Below are 21,183 nucleotides of genomic sequence, written 5' to 3'. Positions count from 1 at the left end.
TAACTAACAATCAATGACTTTTTTATCAACTAATTTAATTTCTTTCTTTTTCCCGTAATATAATAAAAAAATTATTATTAACAAAATGTCCGAACCTTTTACTAATTTAAAATGACTTTTAATAAAAACTATTTGATTAAAAAAAGATGTCTTCACATAGTATTATTAGTGTTTATAAAATTTTATAACTTTTTTGGATTAATCAAACGATGGAGGTAGATCGTGGTAAATCTACTTGTCCTCATATCATCCTTGAACGGTCACATTACGAGCTTTTTCACTCGATTAATTCATAAATTAGCAATAAAAAATAAAAAATTATTATAATTATTTTTAAATCTCTTTAAAATGGGATGCGATGTGTATAATAGTTTTTATTGTTTCACCCATTTTAAAGAGATAATTATTTTACAAACAAACCATTTTAAAACATAGAACCATATTGTCTTGATTTCCGAAAGCATTTAGGAATACGTACGAGCAAGACTCATCTTGTGAGACACAAAAATAAAATAATAAAAATTTTGTTCAAGCAATTCAATTTTAAATAAATCAATGGTATTTAATTATGCAATTAGTTAGGGTATCGTTTTATTGCGGACGGATATGGTATTAATACCCTCCATGTTTCGAGGCGCGACACTAGTTTAGCAATTATAACATCATACCAGTAGTCTTATCAGTATGATAACCAATATGATATTTTTTTGGGTACAAATAACCAATATCAATAATACTAGATTTTACATTGCAAGGACAAAATATAAAAAGATTAAATTAGTATTTTTTTAGATGACTAAATTAAAACTAAAAACCATATATGATGAGAAGAATATCATAGAAAATTTTGATTTCTTTAAAATTATATTTTAAATTTAGGGACTAAAACGATAAATTTATTGTTTCGTGATTAGGGATAATAATGAGTTTTAATAAGTTCGGGTAATATAGTAATGAAACATCCCATTTATTGATATTTGGACCGAATTTTAGATATTTGTTACTTCTTATATTCACTCTATTCAATAATGACTTTTAAAATATTCGATCCCAATTATTCGCGAATCTAAAATCATGGACCTGAGTCCAATCCATTACGGATATTATTTGTGGGTATGAGTATTCCTTATTATCCTTATTTTAGACTAAATTATCAAAGAATATAATATATATGTATTGTCAGCGTAAAAATTTATATACAGTGATTATATTATCCATCATCCATTTGAATTAATTTTTTGAAGAGTTAATAATAATTAAATATAAATTATTATTGATATAACGACACTTCATAAAATACATACACTCTTAATACATACATTTTTTTCTCATTATGAAAAGCATATATATTATATATTTTGGTTATTATATATTATATTTTTTAAAGGACTAAAATATGGTTTGACCAAAAAGGCCAAAGTTTTATTTACTGTATTTTCAAGTATTTACTACTACCAAGTTATCCCAAAGTTTTATTATAACCTTAACCCTTCAACAAAAAATTATATTAATCTATCGTACGAGTAACAACCCTGTGGTTCACGCGCATCTTGATCGCGTGTGACACCTTTCATTTGAGGAAGACATTAAGGTTCCAACGGCTATAAAACCAGAAAATGTGTCCCAGCAACACGTCATTTCAATTTTCAAGTTCGTAATTTATGAATCCTCTCGTTAAAAGAAATTAATGAATAAACTTACCAAATTTATCACACACTTTCCAATATTTTATTAAGTAGTTAATGTTATCTCCATTTTGGTTCTTACCTCACAAAAATAAATACGAAGTGCCAATCAATCAATCATTCATTCCAAGGAGGGATCTCTCTCTTTTTTTCTCACTCCCACTTTAAGCCTCTCTTGTGAAGGTGAATCAATTCCCATCTTGATTTTGTATTTCTATTTGATTTTAATTTTCTGGGTTTTGCATTTTCTGTCCAACATTGTCACCAAATTGGTTCCTTTCTTTAAATTTGATGCTTTGATGATACCCCAGATTTTTTTGGCCTAATGGTGCATGTGGATTATGCTTCTCCAATAGGTTAAGTTTGTTTTTTTTTTTGGATCTTTTTGATGATGGATTAGGAATATTAAGATTCTGGGGTTTTCATTAACGTTCTGTTGTTCTTCCTTGCCCCTTTCTACTTTTTTTGTGGGAAGTGATTATTTTTTATTTCATGTATATTAAAGTTTGTGATATGAGGCAAATTCAAGTTTTTAAGCTTTATGTGAGTTGCTTTTATTTTTCTGTGGTTTTACTTGATTAATTGGTAAATTATTATTTCATGGGTGGTGCTTGTTGTGTTTGTGCTATGCTTCTGAAGGACATAGGGTATTCAATTTTACTAACTTTTAGTTTTGTGATGTGTAGAAGTCTCTGCTAACTGGATTAGCCAATGTCATTTGTACTTTGGTTTGTGTTACTTTATCATGTATGTATTGCTTTTCCACTGAAATGAAGGGGTTTTAAGTTACAGAAATGTGTTAAGAAATGTTTTTGAGTGGTGCAAAATGAGTTTGAGTCACAACAACTCACAATTGATTATTCAATTTTAGTTGCTTTTTTTCATGGAGAGTGGCTGATAAAGTAAATCGGCATTTGATCTTTGCTCACTGCTTTTGCTTTAGTATATTTGAGATTCGTGATTACCCTAAAGCTAAAGTAAATGGTGATTTACATTCAATACTTTCTTTCTACTGCAAATTGAAGTATACTTTCTTGTTTGAATCCCATGTTTGTGAAATAATAATTTGAAGAAGTGATTTGAGCCTAGAAGTTACAAAATTTATAGATACTATTCATAGATACCCAGTTTTATTTTTTTACTTACTCGTTTTCAGAAATACCTTTGTAGGAACTTTTGCTTGGGATTGACACTGCACCCTTTTCTCTGAGCATTGAATTTGAGAATTCCGCTTGAGAGGGTTCATTCTTACTCTGACAGAACAAAACAGAGAGACAGGTGCTTTTTTTTGCCGATGGTAAGCATTTCTTGGCCTATATGAATGGTGTTATAATAATAAATTTGGCATTAATGTTTGATTCTGTTGCGGATGCTGAATATTCGTACGTTTAATATGGTGCTTTCACTTTAGGCAACTAATGAGAATCTACCACCAAATGTAATAAAGCAACTTGCCAAGGAGTTGAAAAATCTTGATCAGTCCCCTCCAGAGGGCATCAAGGTTGCAGTAAATGATGATGATTTTTCTACAATATTTGCTGACATCGATGGTCCAGGCAAGTAACTTTATGTTTCTACTTTCTAATGTACCGTTGAGTAATAAAGAGCTCTAGCTAACCAGATTAGTATACGCTTCCAGCTGGGACTCCTTACGAGAATGGAATTTTCCACATGAAGTTGTTACTGTCTCGTGATTTTCCACATTCTCCACCTAAAGGTTTGCTTAGACAGTTATATGGACCATTTTACTATATGCTATTTACATTGTCAATACAGAATATCGTTAGTTATTTCCTTTAGAATTTTAACCCAATGTCTTGTTAACTTTTTTATTAGATGGACCCTTTTTTTGGTTAACCAAAAGAGCAAAGATATATTTTCCCTGTAGTTCTGTATTACTTTTTTGTTGCGTTTTGTGAACTGTTAAACTTGTGAAGCCATTGAATTTAATGTTGCAGGTTTTTTCTTAACAAAGATTTTCCATCCAAATATTGCAACCAATGGAGAGATTTGTGTCAACACACTTAAAAAGGATTGGAATCCTAGCCTTGGGTTACGGCATGTTCTTATTGTAAGTTTTTCTGTTGTTTAAGCTATATCTTAATTGTATTAATTCTTTTGACTTATCTGCTTGTAAGAGACTAAGAAGAGCTGTTTGGATATTCTTGAATTATTGAATTTAGTTTTGCATGATTGCTCTTCATATTGTTGGTTCCTATATGGACAGGTTGTTAGGTGTCTATTGATTGAGCCATTTCCAGAATCGGCTCTAAATGAGCAGGCAGGGAAATTGCTGCTTGAAGACTATGACGAGTATGCTAGACATGCCAGGTGAGTTAAGTCTGTGATGCTATTCTGTAACATTCCATTTTTTTCGGGAGCCATGTGACAAATGAATTTTAGCAACACTATGCTCGAGTATGTTTTTAATTTTTTTAAAAGAATCATCCGATTTTCTTTCTTCATCTGCCTAAGTTCGTCCCAGACACCTATCTTTCTGATCCTGACTACATCACGTTAGTGACCTTTTTGAGTACACCAATCTTGATTATGAATTCTGGATTTATTTTTTTCAAGTTCAATAAACCTTCAGGTTGCAGGAGCTGGTTTCTGTGCCATTTTTTGCATATTTGATTCATAATTCCCATTAATATTTTTGAGGAGATTCAGTTTTTCCATGCAGGCTTTACACTGGAATCCATGCAAAACCAAAGCCCAAATTTAAGAGCCGAGCTATATCTGAATCAACAACTGCTCTGAATGTTGGTCCTACAAACACCTCAGTGCTTAGTAATGAAATAAAAGCTGCGCCACCCGGTACTGCATTGCCATTGCCGTCCTCGTTAGCCCCCGCTACCACAGCAACAAGAGGAAATGATCAGGAACAAACACTTCCAACCGAGACAATTGTCAACGTTTCCGCTACTATAGTAAGTTCTGCTGCTGCATCACAGAAGAAGGAAGGTGGACAAGCAAAAATTCAGCCAGACAAGAAGAAGATAGATGCTAGAAAGAGAAGTTTGAAAAGATTGTAATGAAGTTGTTCAATAATTGAACTTTTCATTTGTGGCTTAGTTTTGCTACTTTATAGAGAGGAAAAAAGGAGGGGTTTGATTTGACATTTTCTGTAATGAGCAACTTTTGCTGGGAGCAAATGATGAAATTGAACTGTTATGTCTTTGACATTGTGTTATTTTTAGCAGCAACTTTGGTAATATTTATTTGAAAAATATTGCCCTATGGGGTGGACCAATGTATGGGTTTGAAGAATCAGAGGAACGTCTTTCATACCCTTCATGGATTGAGTAGCATGATGCCTCTCATTGCTATAGGTTCTTAAACCTTTCTTTTTGCATTTTGGTTTTCTTATCCCATATCCACCCATCATCTTACCACCAGAGGGACCACATTTTCTCATGGCACCCCCAAAGCTCTCCACCACATACCCCCACGGTTGTCATTGTCGCACCACCTCATCCACCCAGCACTCTCTCCTGCTACTCCACATTTCTGTAGAAGTTGTAGGTGTGGTTTGAGGTGGTGGTTCATTGTCGAGCACAAATGAAGATCCCGAAGGAATGTTTTTGAGGATTTCTCTTTCATTGACCACTCACTTTACCACCATAAGAGTTGTGTGAACCTTAAACGTTATACTTGTTGTGAGAACTTTGTTGTCATGGTGAAGAACGTGCTATTGATGAGTTGTTGTTACCGTGACTTGCAATAATTGTAAATGGCACGAAATAATAGTTACTGGTTGAGTCATGATCAAATCGCTTTCTTTAAGACGTTTCGTGGCACTGCTCAAAATGTGCAAGCAGACTATCAACCACGCCATTGTTGATATTTTTGTACGACAAATGAACCGTATCGTTCAAGTAACAAAACCGGTAAATACCGGGATATCATCCTCAGAGAGCAATTCAGATCTATATTATTTTCTAAAACAGTAAATTGAGTAGATATGTACAAAGTCGAGACTAAGGTTGTTCATTGGTTTAGATTATCAAAAACAATTAATTAAAAATGGTTTTCTAAAACAAAAATAAAAATCTTTAGATTCAAATTTATAAAACTTGTGAAGTTATTGATCTTGATGCAACATTTTCTTCGAATCACCTGTATCAATTCCTTGATTACAAAATCCTTAGATAATTCATCAAACACCAATTCCTTGGATATTTAATCAATTATCTAACATTAAATCCAATGTAAAAACAATTTTTACATTATTGTTCATTCCTATATCAATGATGAATCAAGAAAGATTATCCAGATTCGATTCCAAGTTTAACTTCCCAATTAAACTTAGATCCAAGATCAAGAAACTAGAAATTAAGAAGAATCAAGCATTAAACACATAATAAACTTTTCAAAATCAAACAACAAAATATATTTTCGAATTGAATCCAAAAATACAAGAGTTAGAAGATTACATTTCAATCCCAACACTGAGAGAATTAGCCACTAATCTTAGGCATTACAACACTAGAATGATGTAAGATACAAGAAAATCCAGATCTAAAGTCGTTCCCACGACTTCTCTCTTTCTCTCCCTTGTTTTTCTCTCTAAAATCTATGAAAAATATTCTGAAAATTGATTGGGGCCCCCTTTCACGTTTGTGCAACCGCCTATATGTGATTCATAATTTTTTCCTCTCACTCAAGCTAGAGAATCTCGCTCGAGCGAGAGAGCAAATTTTAGCATTAAGAAATTCTTCTAGCTTAAGCCACAACTCTCTCGCTTGGGCGAGAGACTTGGAGTTTTGAACTTGTCTTTCTCACTTGAGCGAGGTAATCTCACTTGGGCGAGAATGTGACAGAAAATTTGGTCTCTTTTCTAGCTTGAGTGAGGTCCTCTAGCTTGGAAGAGAGACCAATGTTAACTTTTTCACAAATGCTCTTCAATATTCAACTTTTTCCACCTCATTACCTTGCAAATGACACAACATATATAAGCTTCCTAAGTAAGAAATAATTACACTAGATTCTTTAGTGTTGTACAAGGATTTCATCATAACTAAACAATAAGTGCCCAAAATTATATATATTTTCTTCACAACATGACACTTAACAGCCATCCCCAGGATAAAACAGTCTAGATCTCTGTTATTGAATTCTTACTGCATTGTAAGATTTAATCTCGAATACACCCACCTCAATATGGCTACCAGTGTCAATTCTCGAAATACCCACAATATGCCTACTCATGTCAATTCTTTTCCAATATCTGGCTACTAGTGTCAATTCTCGAAATGTCCACGATATGACTATATGTGCCAATTCAATTCCCTCAATACTGACTACTAGTGTCAGTTCTTGAAATCTCCATAATATGGATACATGTGCTGATTCTTTTCCCTCAATATTGACTACTAGTGTTAGTTCTCGAAATTCTCGCAATTTAGTTGTTTGTAACAATTTTTAGTACCACGAAAAGAAAGGGGGGAAGTTTGTCGTAAATGCATTGGCGGAAAATATGAGGGAGAAAGAAAAAGTTGAGTAAAAGCGCATTCCACTTAGGGCGAGTTATAATAGGGGAGAATACCTCTATTTATAACATGAGATTTTTTCCAAGTTCTCCATCTCTCCAATGTGGGACTTGAGAGTTATTTTTTCAAAACTCTTCCATGTGGGGCTTGAGAGTTTTTTAGATTTCACACCCAAAAGTTCTCACTAATGACTTTCAACAATCCTTTACTCAATAAGATTGTGCACAAACAAAGGTGTCATGCGACTTGAACCTTTGCATAGTGAGAAAAATCCAAATTTTGCTAGAGTGACTCATAGTCTTGAACTCTATTACAGACATCAAACTACAAACAACCTTTTCAAAGGTATATTCTGTAAAGCCCGTGTATTAAAGGTCATGCATGTCTATCCTAATATAATGAATGCTTTAGAAATTTATGCCCCAAAATTTCATAGGAAGCGGTCCCACATCCACATTCACATAAATGAGTCTATCAAGATTACTCATGTAGCCTAGGTACTCCACTCTAATTGGAGCATAGATCTCATTAAGAGTTTAATTCATCCTTACATATGCTGCAAGAATCATGTTTCTCATAATTTTATAGCATGTTCATTCTCATATCACTTCACAACTTGTTATTACCCATTGAACTTATTTCTTGGGATCTCTAGTCAGTTAGATCGAGTTACCATCATGAGTGATCCTAGTTCTAAGGGTAATAGTCTCATACTCTTAGTAGTATTATGGACTTTCTCTCTAGCTAGTCCTTTCGTCAATGGATCTGCTAAGTTATTCTCGTTGTGTACATGATTCACTCTAACAACTCCTGTAGAGAGTAATTCTCTAATGATGATGTGTTTACGACGAATTTGTCGTTTCTTACCGTTATAAAATCAGTTCTAAATTTCTGCAATAGTCGTGGTACTATCATAATGGATCAACATAACTGATATAATTTTTTCCCAGAGGGGAATCTCTACAAGCAAGTTTCTTAGCCAGCTTGCTTCTTCACTAGCTGTTGTTAGTGCTATCATCTCAACTTCCATAGTTGATTGAGCTAAAATAGTCCGTTTCTTGTTAGACTATAGATAATTCATCTCATCATTTATGACTTATTGCCACAAATCAACATACAAAGAAGTCAAAACTTCTTGGAAAGTTGATGGATTCTCCTCCAATATATAGACAATATACTCATGTCTATACTCTCTAGTAGTTGTTGTTCTCTTACTAATTCTAGGTTCTATTTCAAACCTTGCATTTTTATCATTATCTCTAATCACATGTATGTGACTAGTTCATGTGTCCCCGTTATTCCTCAATTTAAAAGGGAATTTCTTTTTCATTGAAATCAATATCACTTAGACTCAATAATCACTTTTGTGTTAAGGTCATAAAACTTGTACACCTTGCTGTTTACAGCATACCTAACGAATACACATTCATAGGCTCTGTGACTTTAACTCTTTAGGGGCATACCATCAGAAATGATTTCACGAGCAATTTTATGTATCTCAATGGACTGAGACTCTATTGACTTATCATCAATCATATGATACTTGAGGTAACGACTAACAACATATTTTTTAGTCTCAGCTTTCTCAGTATCATATTTTTTTTCAAGTGCATACTAAATGAATTTCGCAGACTTGTACGAACTATATTAATCATATAGATCATGTGACAACTCATTCAGAATGAAATTCTTATATGGTAATCATTTTCATTCTAGAGAATTATATTAATAGCTAGTTTATCCATTTCCTCTTTTTCAGCCTCATCCGACACCACTAGGATATCGGCTTTCAAAACGTAGGCAACATTTCTCATAGTGAGGAAAATTTTCATCTTATATTGTCAACGTTTGAAATTTATGCCGTCAAACCGAAATGGTTTGTTCAAGTCATAGTTGTTCGGTCTAGTAATATTATCTATGAATGTCATTGTAGTAGAAACGTCTTAAAATTGTTGTTACCATAGCTTCCAACAATTGTAAATGACACGAAATAATACTTACCAACTGAGTCACGACCAGGTTGCTCTCTTTAAGACGTTTCGTGGCACTGCTCAAAATGTGCAAACAGACTATCAACCACGTCATCCCTAGGACAAAACAGCTTAGATCTCTGTTATCGAATTATTATTGCACTATAAGAACCAATCTCGAATACACATACCTCAATATGACTACTCGTGCTAATTCTTTTTCCACTATCTGACTACCAATGTCAGTTCTCGAAATGGCTACCTATTCCAATTCTTTTTCCTCGATACTAATTACTAGTGTCAGTTCCCGAAATGCCCATAATATGGTTACCCGTGTCGATTCTTTTCCCTCAATACTGACTACCGGTGTTTATTCTCGAAATTCCCACAATTTGGTTGTTTGTGCCAATTCTTAGTACCACAGAAAGAAAGAGGAAGAAGTTCGCCGGAAATGCTGGCAGAAAATATGAGGGAGAAAGAAAAAGTTGAAAAAAGTGCATCAACTTAGGGCGAGTTATAATGAGGGGAGAATGTCTCTATTTATAACATGAGATTTTTTCCAAGTTCTTCATCTCTCCAATATGGGACTTAGGATTTGTTTTTTCAAAACTCTTCTATGTGTGACTTGAGAGTTTTTTAGATTTCACACTCAAAGTTCTCACTAATAACTTTTAACAAACCAAATTCCAACATGAATGAGGGAGTGAAAACTTAGAACCATCTTACTAAATATTGGTTGCGTTCATCAGAGTGAAGATGCGGGGTTTGGGTGTGAGCAGCTAGCGAACGTGTGGTTGATGGGTGAAGGGTGAGGGAGTGAAATGGGACTAAGATGGGAAAAAGTTGATAGGTTTAGTAAAAAGAGAATTCAAGGACTACTCTCTTCATGCTATTTTAATTGTCACCTTAACATTTTTAAGTTTTTCATATTGTTTGTATTAACTACCTTTTTCTCCTTATTTATCCTTACTACATTAAAGAAAGTGTGATAATGATGAGTATAAGTTGTAAGGAATACTTTAGTCAAAATAATTATTTTACATTGGTAATTAACACATTCAATGATTGCCTCTTAATTTATGTGTATTATGCTAAAGTGACAACTAAAGTGGGATGGAAGAAGTAAATGGAATGAACACATTTTCCATGTCATGAAATGGACCCAATGCCATGTCACCATAATGTGGATTTTTCCTACTTGGATAATAACCATTTGATTGGCCTTTATCTATGAAGGATTAGGAAGTAGTGGTGAAATGTACTGATATGATAAGTTATGAGTCCGATGGATTTAACTTTCTCTTCCTTCTATATTTTTAGGATGTCCTGAAATCAAATGTGTGGGATATAATTCGAGTTATGCTCATGATAGACTTTCTATGGTTGTTCTCTCTTGCTTTGTAGCTCTAATTCCAAAATTTTGAGTCCCAACAAATTGGAGGATTATCGTCCTATCTTTCTCCTTGAATATAAGATTGTTGCAAAGCTTCTAAACACTAGATTAAGAGGGTCATACCTCTTCCATTTTAGTTAATCAGTTTGCTTTCATACCAAGTAGACAGATTCTTAATGGGATACTTGTGTTGAATGAGGTGATTGGTCATGCCAAAAAATCAAGGAAACAATGCATTCTTTTGAAGGTTGATTTCGAGAAAGGTTGCGATTCTGTAAGCTAGTCTTTCCTTTCTTATATGATGAGAAGGGTGTGGCTTGGTTAATAAGAGCCTAGCAAGCAAGGTTCAAATAGGTCAGGGCCTTAAGTAGGGTGACCATCTAGCCTTATTCTTTTCTTTAGTTGTCGAGGGGTTGAATGGTTTGACGCACCAAGCTATATCATTCACTTTTTTCGAGTTATATGATAAGATCCTTCGGGGTTGATATTCCACTCCTGTAATGTGGTTAGTGATGACAAAACTACAATGCTCTCGAACCCACTCTCATGTCCCCCGAAAAAAATTGTGGGCATGACATATAATTTTAGTTCATTTGTCTATTTTGTCCATCCCATTTACCCACCAAACTCGCAGGAATCTCTATTAGATAATGCAAGCTTACATGTAAAAAAAGAGCTTAAGTTCAAAATAAATTTTGATATAGTATGATCAACGCCTCAAATTTTTTTGTGATGTCATGTAATTTATTCAATTTCATATAATATATTAATATTTTCTTTTGTTTTCTCAACTTTTTTGTCTAATTAGTTATTATTTAGTTTTATGAATTTTTTATTTATTATTGTTTATCAATACTTCAGGTCATCGGTTAACCTATTTTAAAATGGGCAAAACATTTGAATTTATCTAAAAATACTAAACATACACACTTACACTTTGGTTTGTAGCCATTTTACGGACTTACTAAATGGGATGGACGGTCTTTTTGCCATTACTAAATATGGTGACAATACAATTATTGGGGTAAGGCTTCTTGGCACAATGTTATTTGTTTGAAAGCAATGTTGAGGTGTTTTGAGTTGGTCTTTTGTCTATGAATTGTAAGGCAGGAGTGTTGTGTTTTTTGTAATTATGTAATTGTTTCTATGCATAAGAAGCTTGCTAATTGGAAAGGTAAACACTTATCTCTAGGAGACAAAATAACGTTGGCGAATTATGTTCTGAAGTCTTGGCACAATAGCAGAAGAAGAAATCCTCTATTAGATGGGTTCTGTTTCAAGTGTTGAAAGTTTTAGTAACTGTACTTTTCCTTTTATGTATTATTGACAGGATTCTTGGTAGTTTGTGCTGCAAGTCTAACAAATGCCTCTTGTATAAATAGCAATGTTGACTTCTATGATCAATAAGAAATAAGATGTATTCATTCCGAATTCGCTTTAAGGGAGGAGATGGTGAAGTCGAGGAGGTGGAGAGTGTGGGGGAAGAGGAAGAAGAAGGAATGATGGAGAATAGGGAGAGTTTGAGAAAAAAGAAGAGGGAGCAAAGGTTCCAGTGTTTGGGATTTTTGGAAAACCATAAGGTCCAAAAATCGACTCCCAAATTGCACACCGTTTTAATCAATGATGTAAAAGTTGTACCGTACCGGCTAGTTCGACTGGAAAACCGGCGAACCAGACCCTTAACCAATACGATACAAATGTTGAATTGGCCAAGTGTTAAAACCGGTCAACTGGTGGGTATTTGACTAAACCGGCTGGTTTATACACATATATATATATTTTTTTAAAGAAAACTTAAAAACCCATTACAAGGTGACCCATCTTTTCAACCCTTCAAAGCAGATGCTTCCAATGTGTAATCTCAGTGACATGTGTAATCTTGGAGTATTGTCTAAAGATAGGATTTAGTGCAAAAATATAATCCCGGTATAAGACAACTTTGACTTTTTGGTGTTAAATGTTAAAACTCCAAATTTATTTGTTTTGTAAAGTGAATTGTGAACTTGTGTTATTTATTTATATTTTGCGGTTGTTAAGTGATACTTTTGGATTGATATATGTTTTGTAATTTAGACTTTAAATTTGTTAAAAACTTAAATTGTTTGTTTATGTGAATTTTGAGTAGATTATAAATATGGATTATAAATTTGAACATCTACCTATTTGAAATTTTTTTTGTTAGAAATTTATACATATAAGCAGGTATGTCCGGTTTAACCAACATACGGTTTAATTACTGAACTACTGATTGAATCACTGGTTTGATAACCAGTATGGTTTTAACAACACTGGTTTCAATCTTCTTGAAGATAACACATAGATGTTCTCTTTTGGAGACTTCTAAAAATGTTGAGGTAGGGAATACCATCCATCCACAAAGACATACTGTTTGAAGTATTATGCGGCTAAGATTGGAGTACAAATAATAGATTCAAATGACTAATTTGACCCATATTTAAAATTTTTGGAAACCATTTTGAATTTTTTAATTTTTGAGGAACCAAACTAGTAAAGTCGAAAAATATGAAGGACTAAAATGAGTTTTTCAATGGATGATAAAGGTTGATTTCTCAAGGACAAGATATGTACAGAAAAAAATCCTAGTGTTCAGGGAACATGTTAGAACCAGACAAAACATAACATATAAGTTTAATTTAGTATTTTTGTATAGTTTCTTAAAAATAGAATAGAACTGAAGTTATCACGAAACATTTTTGTTTCTACTAAAATAATGGAACTAAAGAAAACATTCCTTACCATTCTACGATGAGGGAAAACATAACCTATTCCATAATTTGTGCAACTCAATGAGTCAAAAGCATTCGTGCAATTCAAAAACATAGACAGATCATATTCGTAAGTATTACAGGATCAGATACACTTCTCGAAGAAAAATGAGACCCAAAAATGAGGATTGGTAGAAAGCAAACTGAAATGAACATTAAAAACATGGGACAATTTAAAAGTTAAACTAGTAAGACCCCATTCCATCACAACCATTAGCAGCAGTAACTACTAAATGTAGTTAAGGTTGGATTAAAAACCATAAATTATAAGTATAAAAACAAGAAAAGAACATTAGGGTAGGACTAGGTGTACCATCATACAGGTCAACTTAGCCTTAACTTTTGAAGTCTTTGCTTCTAAATCACTTGGCCATCATCACCTTAACAAACTCCTCATAATTTATCTGGCCATCACCATCAACATCGGCCTCTCGAATCATCTCATCAACTTCTTCATCAGTGAGCTTCTCCCCAAGGTTGGTCATCACATGGCGAAGTTCAGCAGCAGAAATGAACCCGTTCTGATCCTTGTCGAAAACCCGGAATGCCTCTTTCAGCTCCTCCTCAGAGTCAGTGTCCTTCATCTTCCTAGCCATCAGGTTTAGAAACTCAGGGAAGTCTATGGTACCATTACCATCAGCATCTACTTCATTGATCATGTCTTGGAGCTCTGCCTCAGTTGGGTTCTGCCCTAATGACCGCATAACAGTTCCAAGCTCCTTGGTTGTGATGCAACCTGCAAGATCAGACACCATGTACAATCAACAATAGGTCCCAAATTTTTTTTTTGGTGCAGAACAAGAGTGACCGATTAAGCATAGAAAATGATTCTTGCAAGTCTCGTATTATCAGATGAGCCAAAACCAGAAATTTAATTTGAGCAGATACACCAAACCAAATATATCTAACATAATGACAATTGTTTAAGGAGGCCAAACCAAACATAAAAACAGTACGTAATGATAATGACAAAGTTAAGAAAACCATGGCACAAGCATTCCCGTGACCCAACTGCCCAGATTAATAATGTTGATCAATTCATTAATGGCATAATCATGTTTCTAAAAAATTGAAATTCTGCTAGAAGACAATTAACCGATACATACACTTTATTAACCGATACTGAAAACATCATTAACCAATGTAACAAGATGTGAGAAATTTAGTGTGTAAAAACTACAACTGTTTAACATGTGCTCACAAGGTTTCACAAAAACCATCAATCATGTATAAATTATCAAATGATCATTATTTAAAATATTAAAATCCTACTAGAACCCAATTAGCAGATTCATATACATTATTAATTGATACTGAAAACATCATTGACTAATGTATCAATGCATGAGAAGTTTAGTGTATAAATTAGCAATTGATTAATGAAATAATCACATTTTTAAAATTTGACACCCTGCTAGAAGTCAATGAACCAATTCATGTACAGTGTTTGTTAATCAATATTAAAAAATCATTAACCAAAACCAATGTAACAAGATGTAATAATTTCAGTGTGTAAAAACTATAACTGTGAAACATGTGTCACAAGGTACACAAAAATCATCAATCATGTATAACAGGGATGTCAATACAATGAGTAAAAAAGTTTCAATTGTTTCAGCAATTAAAACTTCAAACTTCACAAGGTATTGGGATCTGACTGCAGTTTTAAGTCAAATTTTACATACGCCTAAAGTTTTGAATTTTATATAAATTCTAAACCTTAGCAAGAGCTCAAATTATTCTCCACTTGCAGAACATGGATCTATACATTAGGAGTGGGAGCTTCGTGCATTGGGCAACCTTTTGTCATATTACAAACAAAAAGTAAAATGCAATGATTTAAATTGCAGACCACATCACGTGATGCAGTCACAATATTTCGGTTGTATCGGGTCGCAACACAACCACATAGGACCGAATTTGAGCCGCATCAAATTCAAAAATATCTCTTAACCACAAAATAATTCACACCATAACTGGTGCAATCCGCATCGCAACAGCCGCAATGACCAGCCGACCACCTTAGTAATAAATGCAACTGTGACCATAATGACGATAGTAATAAAACACTGGTAAAATGTTTCCATTAATCTTTTCAGTATATATACTTTTTATTTTCCATTTTTATCATGATATTTTCATATTTAAAACATATAAATCTGTAAAGAAAGGCATAAAAGCTTAACATATTAGAAACAGAAAGAGTCAACCAAAAACGAAGAATCACAGAAGGAAAAACAATAATAAGAGATCTAAAAAATGGAAAAAATTAACACGATAATGGTAAACAATGTTATAAATGGGTAATTAAAAAATCCATAAAGGAAAATTAAGAAAACACACATATATAGATGATATAGCGAAAAGGAACGAACCATCGCCATCTTTATCGAACAAGCTGAAAGCTTCCTTGAACTCAGAGATCTGTTCATCGGTGAGTTGATCTGCCATTGTGTTAGAAGAATAATCGCTCAAAATGAAATTCTGAAATTATTTCTTTATTTCTCTGCTTTTCTGACGAACCCCTTTCTTATAAACACACATTTTCTTTCTTTACCATAAATAAAATTTATTTGTTTTCTTTTTTTTTTCTCATTTTAAACTTCCAATTTTTCTTTCAAATAATTATTAAGTACGTAAATCGATATATAGCCGCGCCGCTTATTCTATATCTGACTAGAAAAGGAATTGTATTAATGGGAAAATGTTCTATATGCAAAATTTAATATTTATAACTACATTTCTATATATAAGTTGGTTCTTGTTAAGGCCTTAAAGGAATAGGTTAATTAACACTAATAGGATGACAATAGATCTAGAGGGGTTTGGACAGTATACTATCTAGACCTGTCTATTCATATTTGGATTTGTCCTTACTCCGAGCTTGTATGAATACCCTTTTAGCTTGTATCAGACTTGAGTATCCAACAGATATCTTGAAAATCATAAAATATTAAAAAATTGTGAACAACTTATGTAATTGCACGTTCGTTTTCTATAATCCTATATGTTATTTTAGACAATTAGAAAGAGAAAACAAATTACAAAATATAATTCAAATCAAAGAACACAACTTCAAATTGTTAATTAAACATAATTTATTTGATTTAAATAAACATAAAGCAAAGTCACTACTTCAACATTCAACAACAACAAGTTTTTATGTCACTAGGTGAGATTATATGAATTAAACAACGTCATAATGTTATATCATAAATCATATTCATTGATAAAACATTGATTTCTAAGTCTTTCTTTATCATTTGACCTATGGTTTTCTTGGTCTCTCTTTCCCTCTGGGAATTGGACTAGCTTCTATTTGATCTACTATTCTTACATGGGCATTTACTGGTTCCTCCACACAAGTCCAAACCACCTAAGGTGCGATTCTACCATCTTTTTTACAATAAGAGCTACTCTAATGTTCACCCTAATGCATTCATTTCTAATCATATATTGTCTAATATGTCCACTCATCTAACGAAACATTCTTATCTCTATTATATGAAGTATATTTTCTTGTTGATATTTTATCGGTCAATGTTCAATCTCATATAACATTATAGGTCTTATAGTTCCCATTTAATTCCTATCTCGAGTCTCTCACTAAGACAATATAATTCGCAAAGAGAATGCAATGTGGCACTAGTTCTTGGATATACTTTGTGAGCACATCCAAGACTAATGTAAAAAAATAGAGGTTCAAAATTGATCCTTGATATTGTCCTGTGGCAATATGAAAATATTTTGAAACCCAATCTTTTATTCTCATGTTGATCTTGACCCCATCATACATATCTTCCACTACTCGAATATAGGCAATGCCAACCATTTCTTCTATAGAGCATTCCGCAAAACCTCTTTAGGGACCTTATTATAAGCATTGTCCAAATTAATGAAGACCTTGTGCAAGTCACTTTGCTTCCTTCAATATATTTCCATCAATCACCGTAGCAAGTATATGGCCTCAATGTCAGAACCTCTCGGTATAAAACTAAATTGACTTTTAATGATATTTATCTATTGTCTAAGCATCCACTCAATTATCCTTTCCCAAAGCTTCATAGAATGATTCGTGAGTTTAACCCCCTATAATTTACACAATTTTGTATATCACCCTTATTCTTATAAATAGCGATTAAGATGTTTCTCCTCCACTCGTCTGACATCTTCTTAGACCTCATGATCTCAATAAATAACTTTTTAAGCCATCTAATGCCTTGCTCTCCTCGAACCTTCTATGACTCAATAGGCATATTATCTCGTCGAACCACTTTGTCATTCTTCATCATTTTCAAATCTTATTTCATTTCCAACTCATGAATTCTATGATATAAAGTATAATTTTGATACTCCTCTTTTCTATGTAGTATATCAGAAAGCAATAATCATGTTCGTCATTGAAAATCTTGTGGAAATAGTTCTTCCTTCTTTTCTTCACATCTTTGTCCTTCACCAAGACTTTGTCATCTTCGTCTTTAATGTATTTTATTTAGTCCAAGTCTCTCATATTTATTTACCCACCCTTTTCAAGCCTATAGACATTTCTTTCCCCTCCCTTGGTACCTAGAGATTTGTACAACCAATCATATTCTTTATCTTTAATTTCACTTATCGCTTTCTTACTCTCTTTCTTAGCTACCTTGTATTTTTCTCAACTTTCAGCTTTTTTACAGAATGACCATGAATTATAACATTCCATTTTCACCTTAATTTTCTTGGACACTTTTGTCCCAACACCATCATTCCTTACCCTCTAGTCTCAAGCCTCTATATTCGCATAATATCTCATTTTCTATATTCCTAATTCCTTTGGTCATCTCCTCTCACATACTTCCTTGTGCCTCCCAAAACTTTCTCCCAAAATCCTTTGATTCAAGCTCCTACACTCATATCCTTCAATTTCCAACATTTAATCCTTGGGGCTCTTTGTTGTCATTTTCTCTCCACTCTACTCTTAACTGTTATATCCATAATCAAAAATCTATGTTGGTTTGTCAAGCTCTCTCGAGGTATGATTTTCATTTCAAGCAAAACTTTCTATTCGATTTCGTTGTGATAAAGAAGTTGATTTGAGAACGTGTAACTCCACTTTTATGTGATAAAATGTTCCTCCCAATTCTTAAAACATGTATTGGCTATTGTAAAATCCAAAGCTAAAGAGAAGTCTAGAATAGTTCGACCTTCCAAATTTGATTCTCCTATTCCATGTCCACCATGAAATTTTTTAAATCATTTGGTGTCCCTCTCTACATGCCCATTCAGATCACTTATAAGGAAAACATTTTCTCTTAAAGGTATTGTTTGGACTACATTGTCAAAGTACTCCTAAAACTTTATCTTATGATGATCATCTAGCCTTACTTGGAGTGCATAAGTACTAATCACATTAAATACGACTTCCTTCATTATAAAATTTAGGGATATAAATTTATCTCTTATATATTATCTTTACAACTACTACATCTTTATTTTAGTTCTTACATAAATTATACACACCCCATTTGTTAATCTTGTCTTATTGATGTACCAAAGCTTCAATTACAATTATGTTATTATATATATAGTGATTTAGGAATTTAGGGTCAGAGCACTCGTGAGTCTCGGTATCCCATGACCCAAATCTAGACCAATTTAGAAGTAGATTTTATAATCTCCATGAAATGTTAAATAGTCAAAGGATGGCATCAATGACTAACTTACTTTGTTTTGATGAAGACAAAGAGTTATATGAAAGCTTGAAGACTTGGACATCACCAACAAACAACATGTTGAAAACTAAAGGTCAATGTCATAGAGATTAGGATTGCTTTATTTGTTTAGAGTCTTAAGCTTGTCTATTATTGAGTTTAGGTTAGGTAAACCCAAGATAGAAGTCTCACAAAAATTCTAAAATGAAAATCATATAGGTTGAGGCATTCCATCTTATTATATATATATATATATATATATATGATAGATAAGACTCATGCATTTGCATTAGGCATACATGGTTTTTGTGCATAAAAGATTCATCGATTTCAAAATCATGTATTGCATGTTCTTGCATCATAAAGAATGTTTACCATACAATTACGAAAAACCATTTTCATAGATATTAATCGATTAACTAGATTGATAATCCATTATAACTTGTTGAAATCTGTTAGTCGATTAAGGTATTGTATAATCGATTAAAAGGAGTTAGAATAGCTAACCTCCCATGATTTCTTGCTTATTAATCGATTAAGGAGGTTGATAATCAATTAAGCCATAAATGTAAAACCATTTTTCATAAGCACGTTAATCAATTAATGTATTAGAAAATCGATTAACATTTGTTACAATCAGTTACATATAAAAGCCATGATTTTAACAAATGTGCATAATTCATAGATTTCAATTTTTATACATTGAGAGAGAAAAAAACCCAAGATTCTCAGAGCTGCATTTTCAAAAGCGTCTTGATTATCTTTAAAAGATTTCTTGCATCATTTTCTAAGAGAGAAAAGAGAGAGAGAAAAAACCTTTTCAAAAGTGCTATCATTGTTTTACATTTGTAAAACCATTGCATATCATCATAAGTAGTTCTAGACTGTTCGTGGGGATTCTGCATAGGGTTTTAGGTTTGAGTGTGAATGTTATATTCGCACATTAAGTGTGCATGATAACTCAGCAAAATCTTGTTATTCAAGGAGTTGTCTCTTTGTGTGTTAGTATCACATGAAAAAGATGTAAGACTTAGATGACAACTAAGAGGAGGGGGTGAATTAATTGTTTAAAACTATGACTAATTTTTCTGCACAATTCAAGAGTTAATAGCAGCGGAAAATGATATGCAGAAATAATCAAGTAAATGTAAGGAGATAGAGAAGAGAATACACATATATTTTTTATATTGGTTCATCTTCTTGTCCACCGAAAGCTACATCTAGTACTCTTGCAACACAAGAGATTTCTTCACTAGATAGTAAGAGTAGTAATTACAATTTCTCACCCCGAGATTCCCTTATACCTTATTCACTCTCTAACACCTATATCACTCTTTGGAAAACACCATATCCAAGTGACTCTATCCCCTTTCTTATCACACCCTTCTGAAAGAAAGTAATTCAATACTTTGAATGAAGAAAATATTTTAACAATGACAATGGATTGCCTTTACAAGATTTTGAAGTTATAAACTCTTGCAATCCAATAACTCAATGTATTATTTAGTACTAATGCTCAGAAGGTTTGAATAACTTGCAATAACACTTAAGGTAACTTTGCAAAAACAAGTTCTGAAAGTTATGAACAAGTTGCACCAGTGTAGAACAAGTATTTCAGAAAATTGTAGTTTGACTAGGTGATTTCAATCTAAGTTATGTTATGTAAATGTGTGTGTTTGAAATGAGTTTGAAAGCCTTTATATAGACTTTCCAATCAACTAGAATACCTCTATGAAAAGGTAGGATTTGTTTGGAATGAAGTCATTTCGTTTGCGTTGAATGTTGTGTGGTTTGAATCTGAAAATTGGTGTAACAACTCTCAGTAATCGATTACTTAATCAATGTAATCGATTACCTAACAAGTCTGTCCAACTACGTAATTGATTTTCACAAGCAGTAATCGATTACTCAAAAGGTGTAATCGATTACCCAACTATTTTGTCTAACTGGGTAATTATTTACCGTATTATGTAATCAATTACCCACATGGTGTAATCGATTACTCAAAAGGTGTAATCGATTACCCAACTATTTTGTCTAACTGGGTAATTATTTACCGTATTGTGTAATCAATTACCCACATGGTGTAATCGATTACCCTGATCAATTTTTGTTGGATAACTCGTTTCTCACTCATGTAACCTGTTACTTAGTTCTGGTAACCTAT

At 33.0% G+C, this 21,183-nt stretch overlaps 2 protein-coding genes and 2 long non-coding RNA genes across 5 annotated transcripts; 2 read left to right on the top strand and 2 right to left on the bottom strand.

Annotated features, from left to right (window-relative positions):
* Positions 1,757 to 4,798, top strand: LOC109350317 (ubiquitin-conjugating enzyme E2 22-like). 2 transcript variants are annotated; one of them, XM_019591548.1, is made up of 7 exons: positions 1,757 to 1,868; positions 2,856 to 2,982; positions 3,097 to 3,241; positions 3,325 to 3,402; positions 3,644 to 3,756; positions 3,913 to 4,016; positions 4,369 to 4,798. In XM_019591548.1, the coding sequence occupies exons 2-7, from the start codon at positions 2,980 to 2,982 to the stop codon at positions 4,718 to 4,720; spliced, it is 795 nt and encodes a 264-aa protein (XP_019447093.1). In that variant the 5' UTR covers positions 1,757 to 1,868; positions 2,856 to 2,979; the 3' UTR covers positions 4,721 to 4,798. The 2 variants fall into 2 exon arrangements, with proteins under 2 accessions (XP_019447093.1, XP_019447094.1); XM_019591549.1 differs by having other exon boundaries at positions 2,842 to 2,982.
* On the bottom strand, positions 2,126 to 18,091 carry LOC109350321. The gene is made up of 3 exons (XR_002108102.1): positions 17,851 to 18,091; positions 16,165 to 16,167; positions 2,126 to 2,137 (listed from the first exon to the last, which is right to left on the bottom strand). It is a non-coding gene; the product is annotated as an uncharacterized LOC109350321 (long non-coding RNA).
* LOC109350319 lies at positions 9,042 to 13,584 on the top strand. The gene is made up of 3 exons (XR_002108101.1): positions 9,042 to 9,053; positions 9,627 to 9,631; positions 13,360 to 13,584. It is a non-coding gene; the product is annotated as an uncharacterized LOC109350319 (long non-coding RNA).
* LOC109350318 (calmodulin) lies at positions 13,461 to 15,887 on the bottom strand. Its single transcript, XM_019591550.1, has 2 exons — positions 15,702 to 15,887; positions 13,461 to 14,062 (listed from the first exon to the last, which is right to left on the bottom strand). The coding sequence occupies exons 1-2, from the start codon at positions 15,775 to 15,777 to the stop codon at positions 13,689 to 13,691; spliced, it is 450 nt and encodes a 149-aa protein (XP_019447095.1). The 5' UTR covers positions 15,778 to 15,887; the 3' UTR covers positions 13,461 to 13,688.

The sequence above is a fragment of the Lupinus angustifolius genome, chromosome LG06 (genome assembly GCF_001865875.1).
Source record: "Lupinus angustifolius cultivar Tanjil chromosome LG06, LupAngTanjil_v1.0, whole genome shotgun sequence".
NCBI classification, from domain to species: domain Eukaryota; kingdom Viridiplantae; phylum Streptophyta; class Magnoliopsida; order Fabales; family Fabaceae; genus Lupinus; species Lupinus angustifolius.
This window is presented reverse-complemented; position numbering and strand designations above follow the sequence as displayed.

Bases quoted from the DNA above. Each gene is read 5' to 3' on its own strand.
- LOC109350317 (XM_019591548.1), top strand. The intron at 3,242-3,324 runs GCAAGTAACTTT...ATACGCTTCCAG, and splicing joins TGCTGACATCGATGGTCCAG to CTGGGACTCCTTACGAGAAT. The intron at 3,403-3,643 runs GTTTGCTTAGAC...TTAATGTTGCAG, and splicing joins TCCACATTCTCCACCTAAAG to GTTTTTTCTTAACAAAGATT.
- LOC109350318 (XM_019591550.1), bottom strand. From the start codon at position 15,777: ATGGCAGATCAACTCACCGATGAACAGATCTCTGAGTTCAAGGAAGCT. The intron at 14,063-15,701 runs GTTCGTTCCTTT...CTGATCTTGCAG, and splicing joins GTTCGATAAAGATGGCGATG to GTTGCATCACAACCAAGGAG.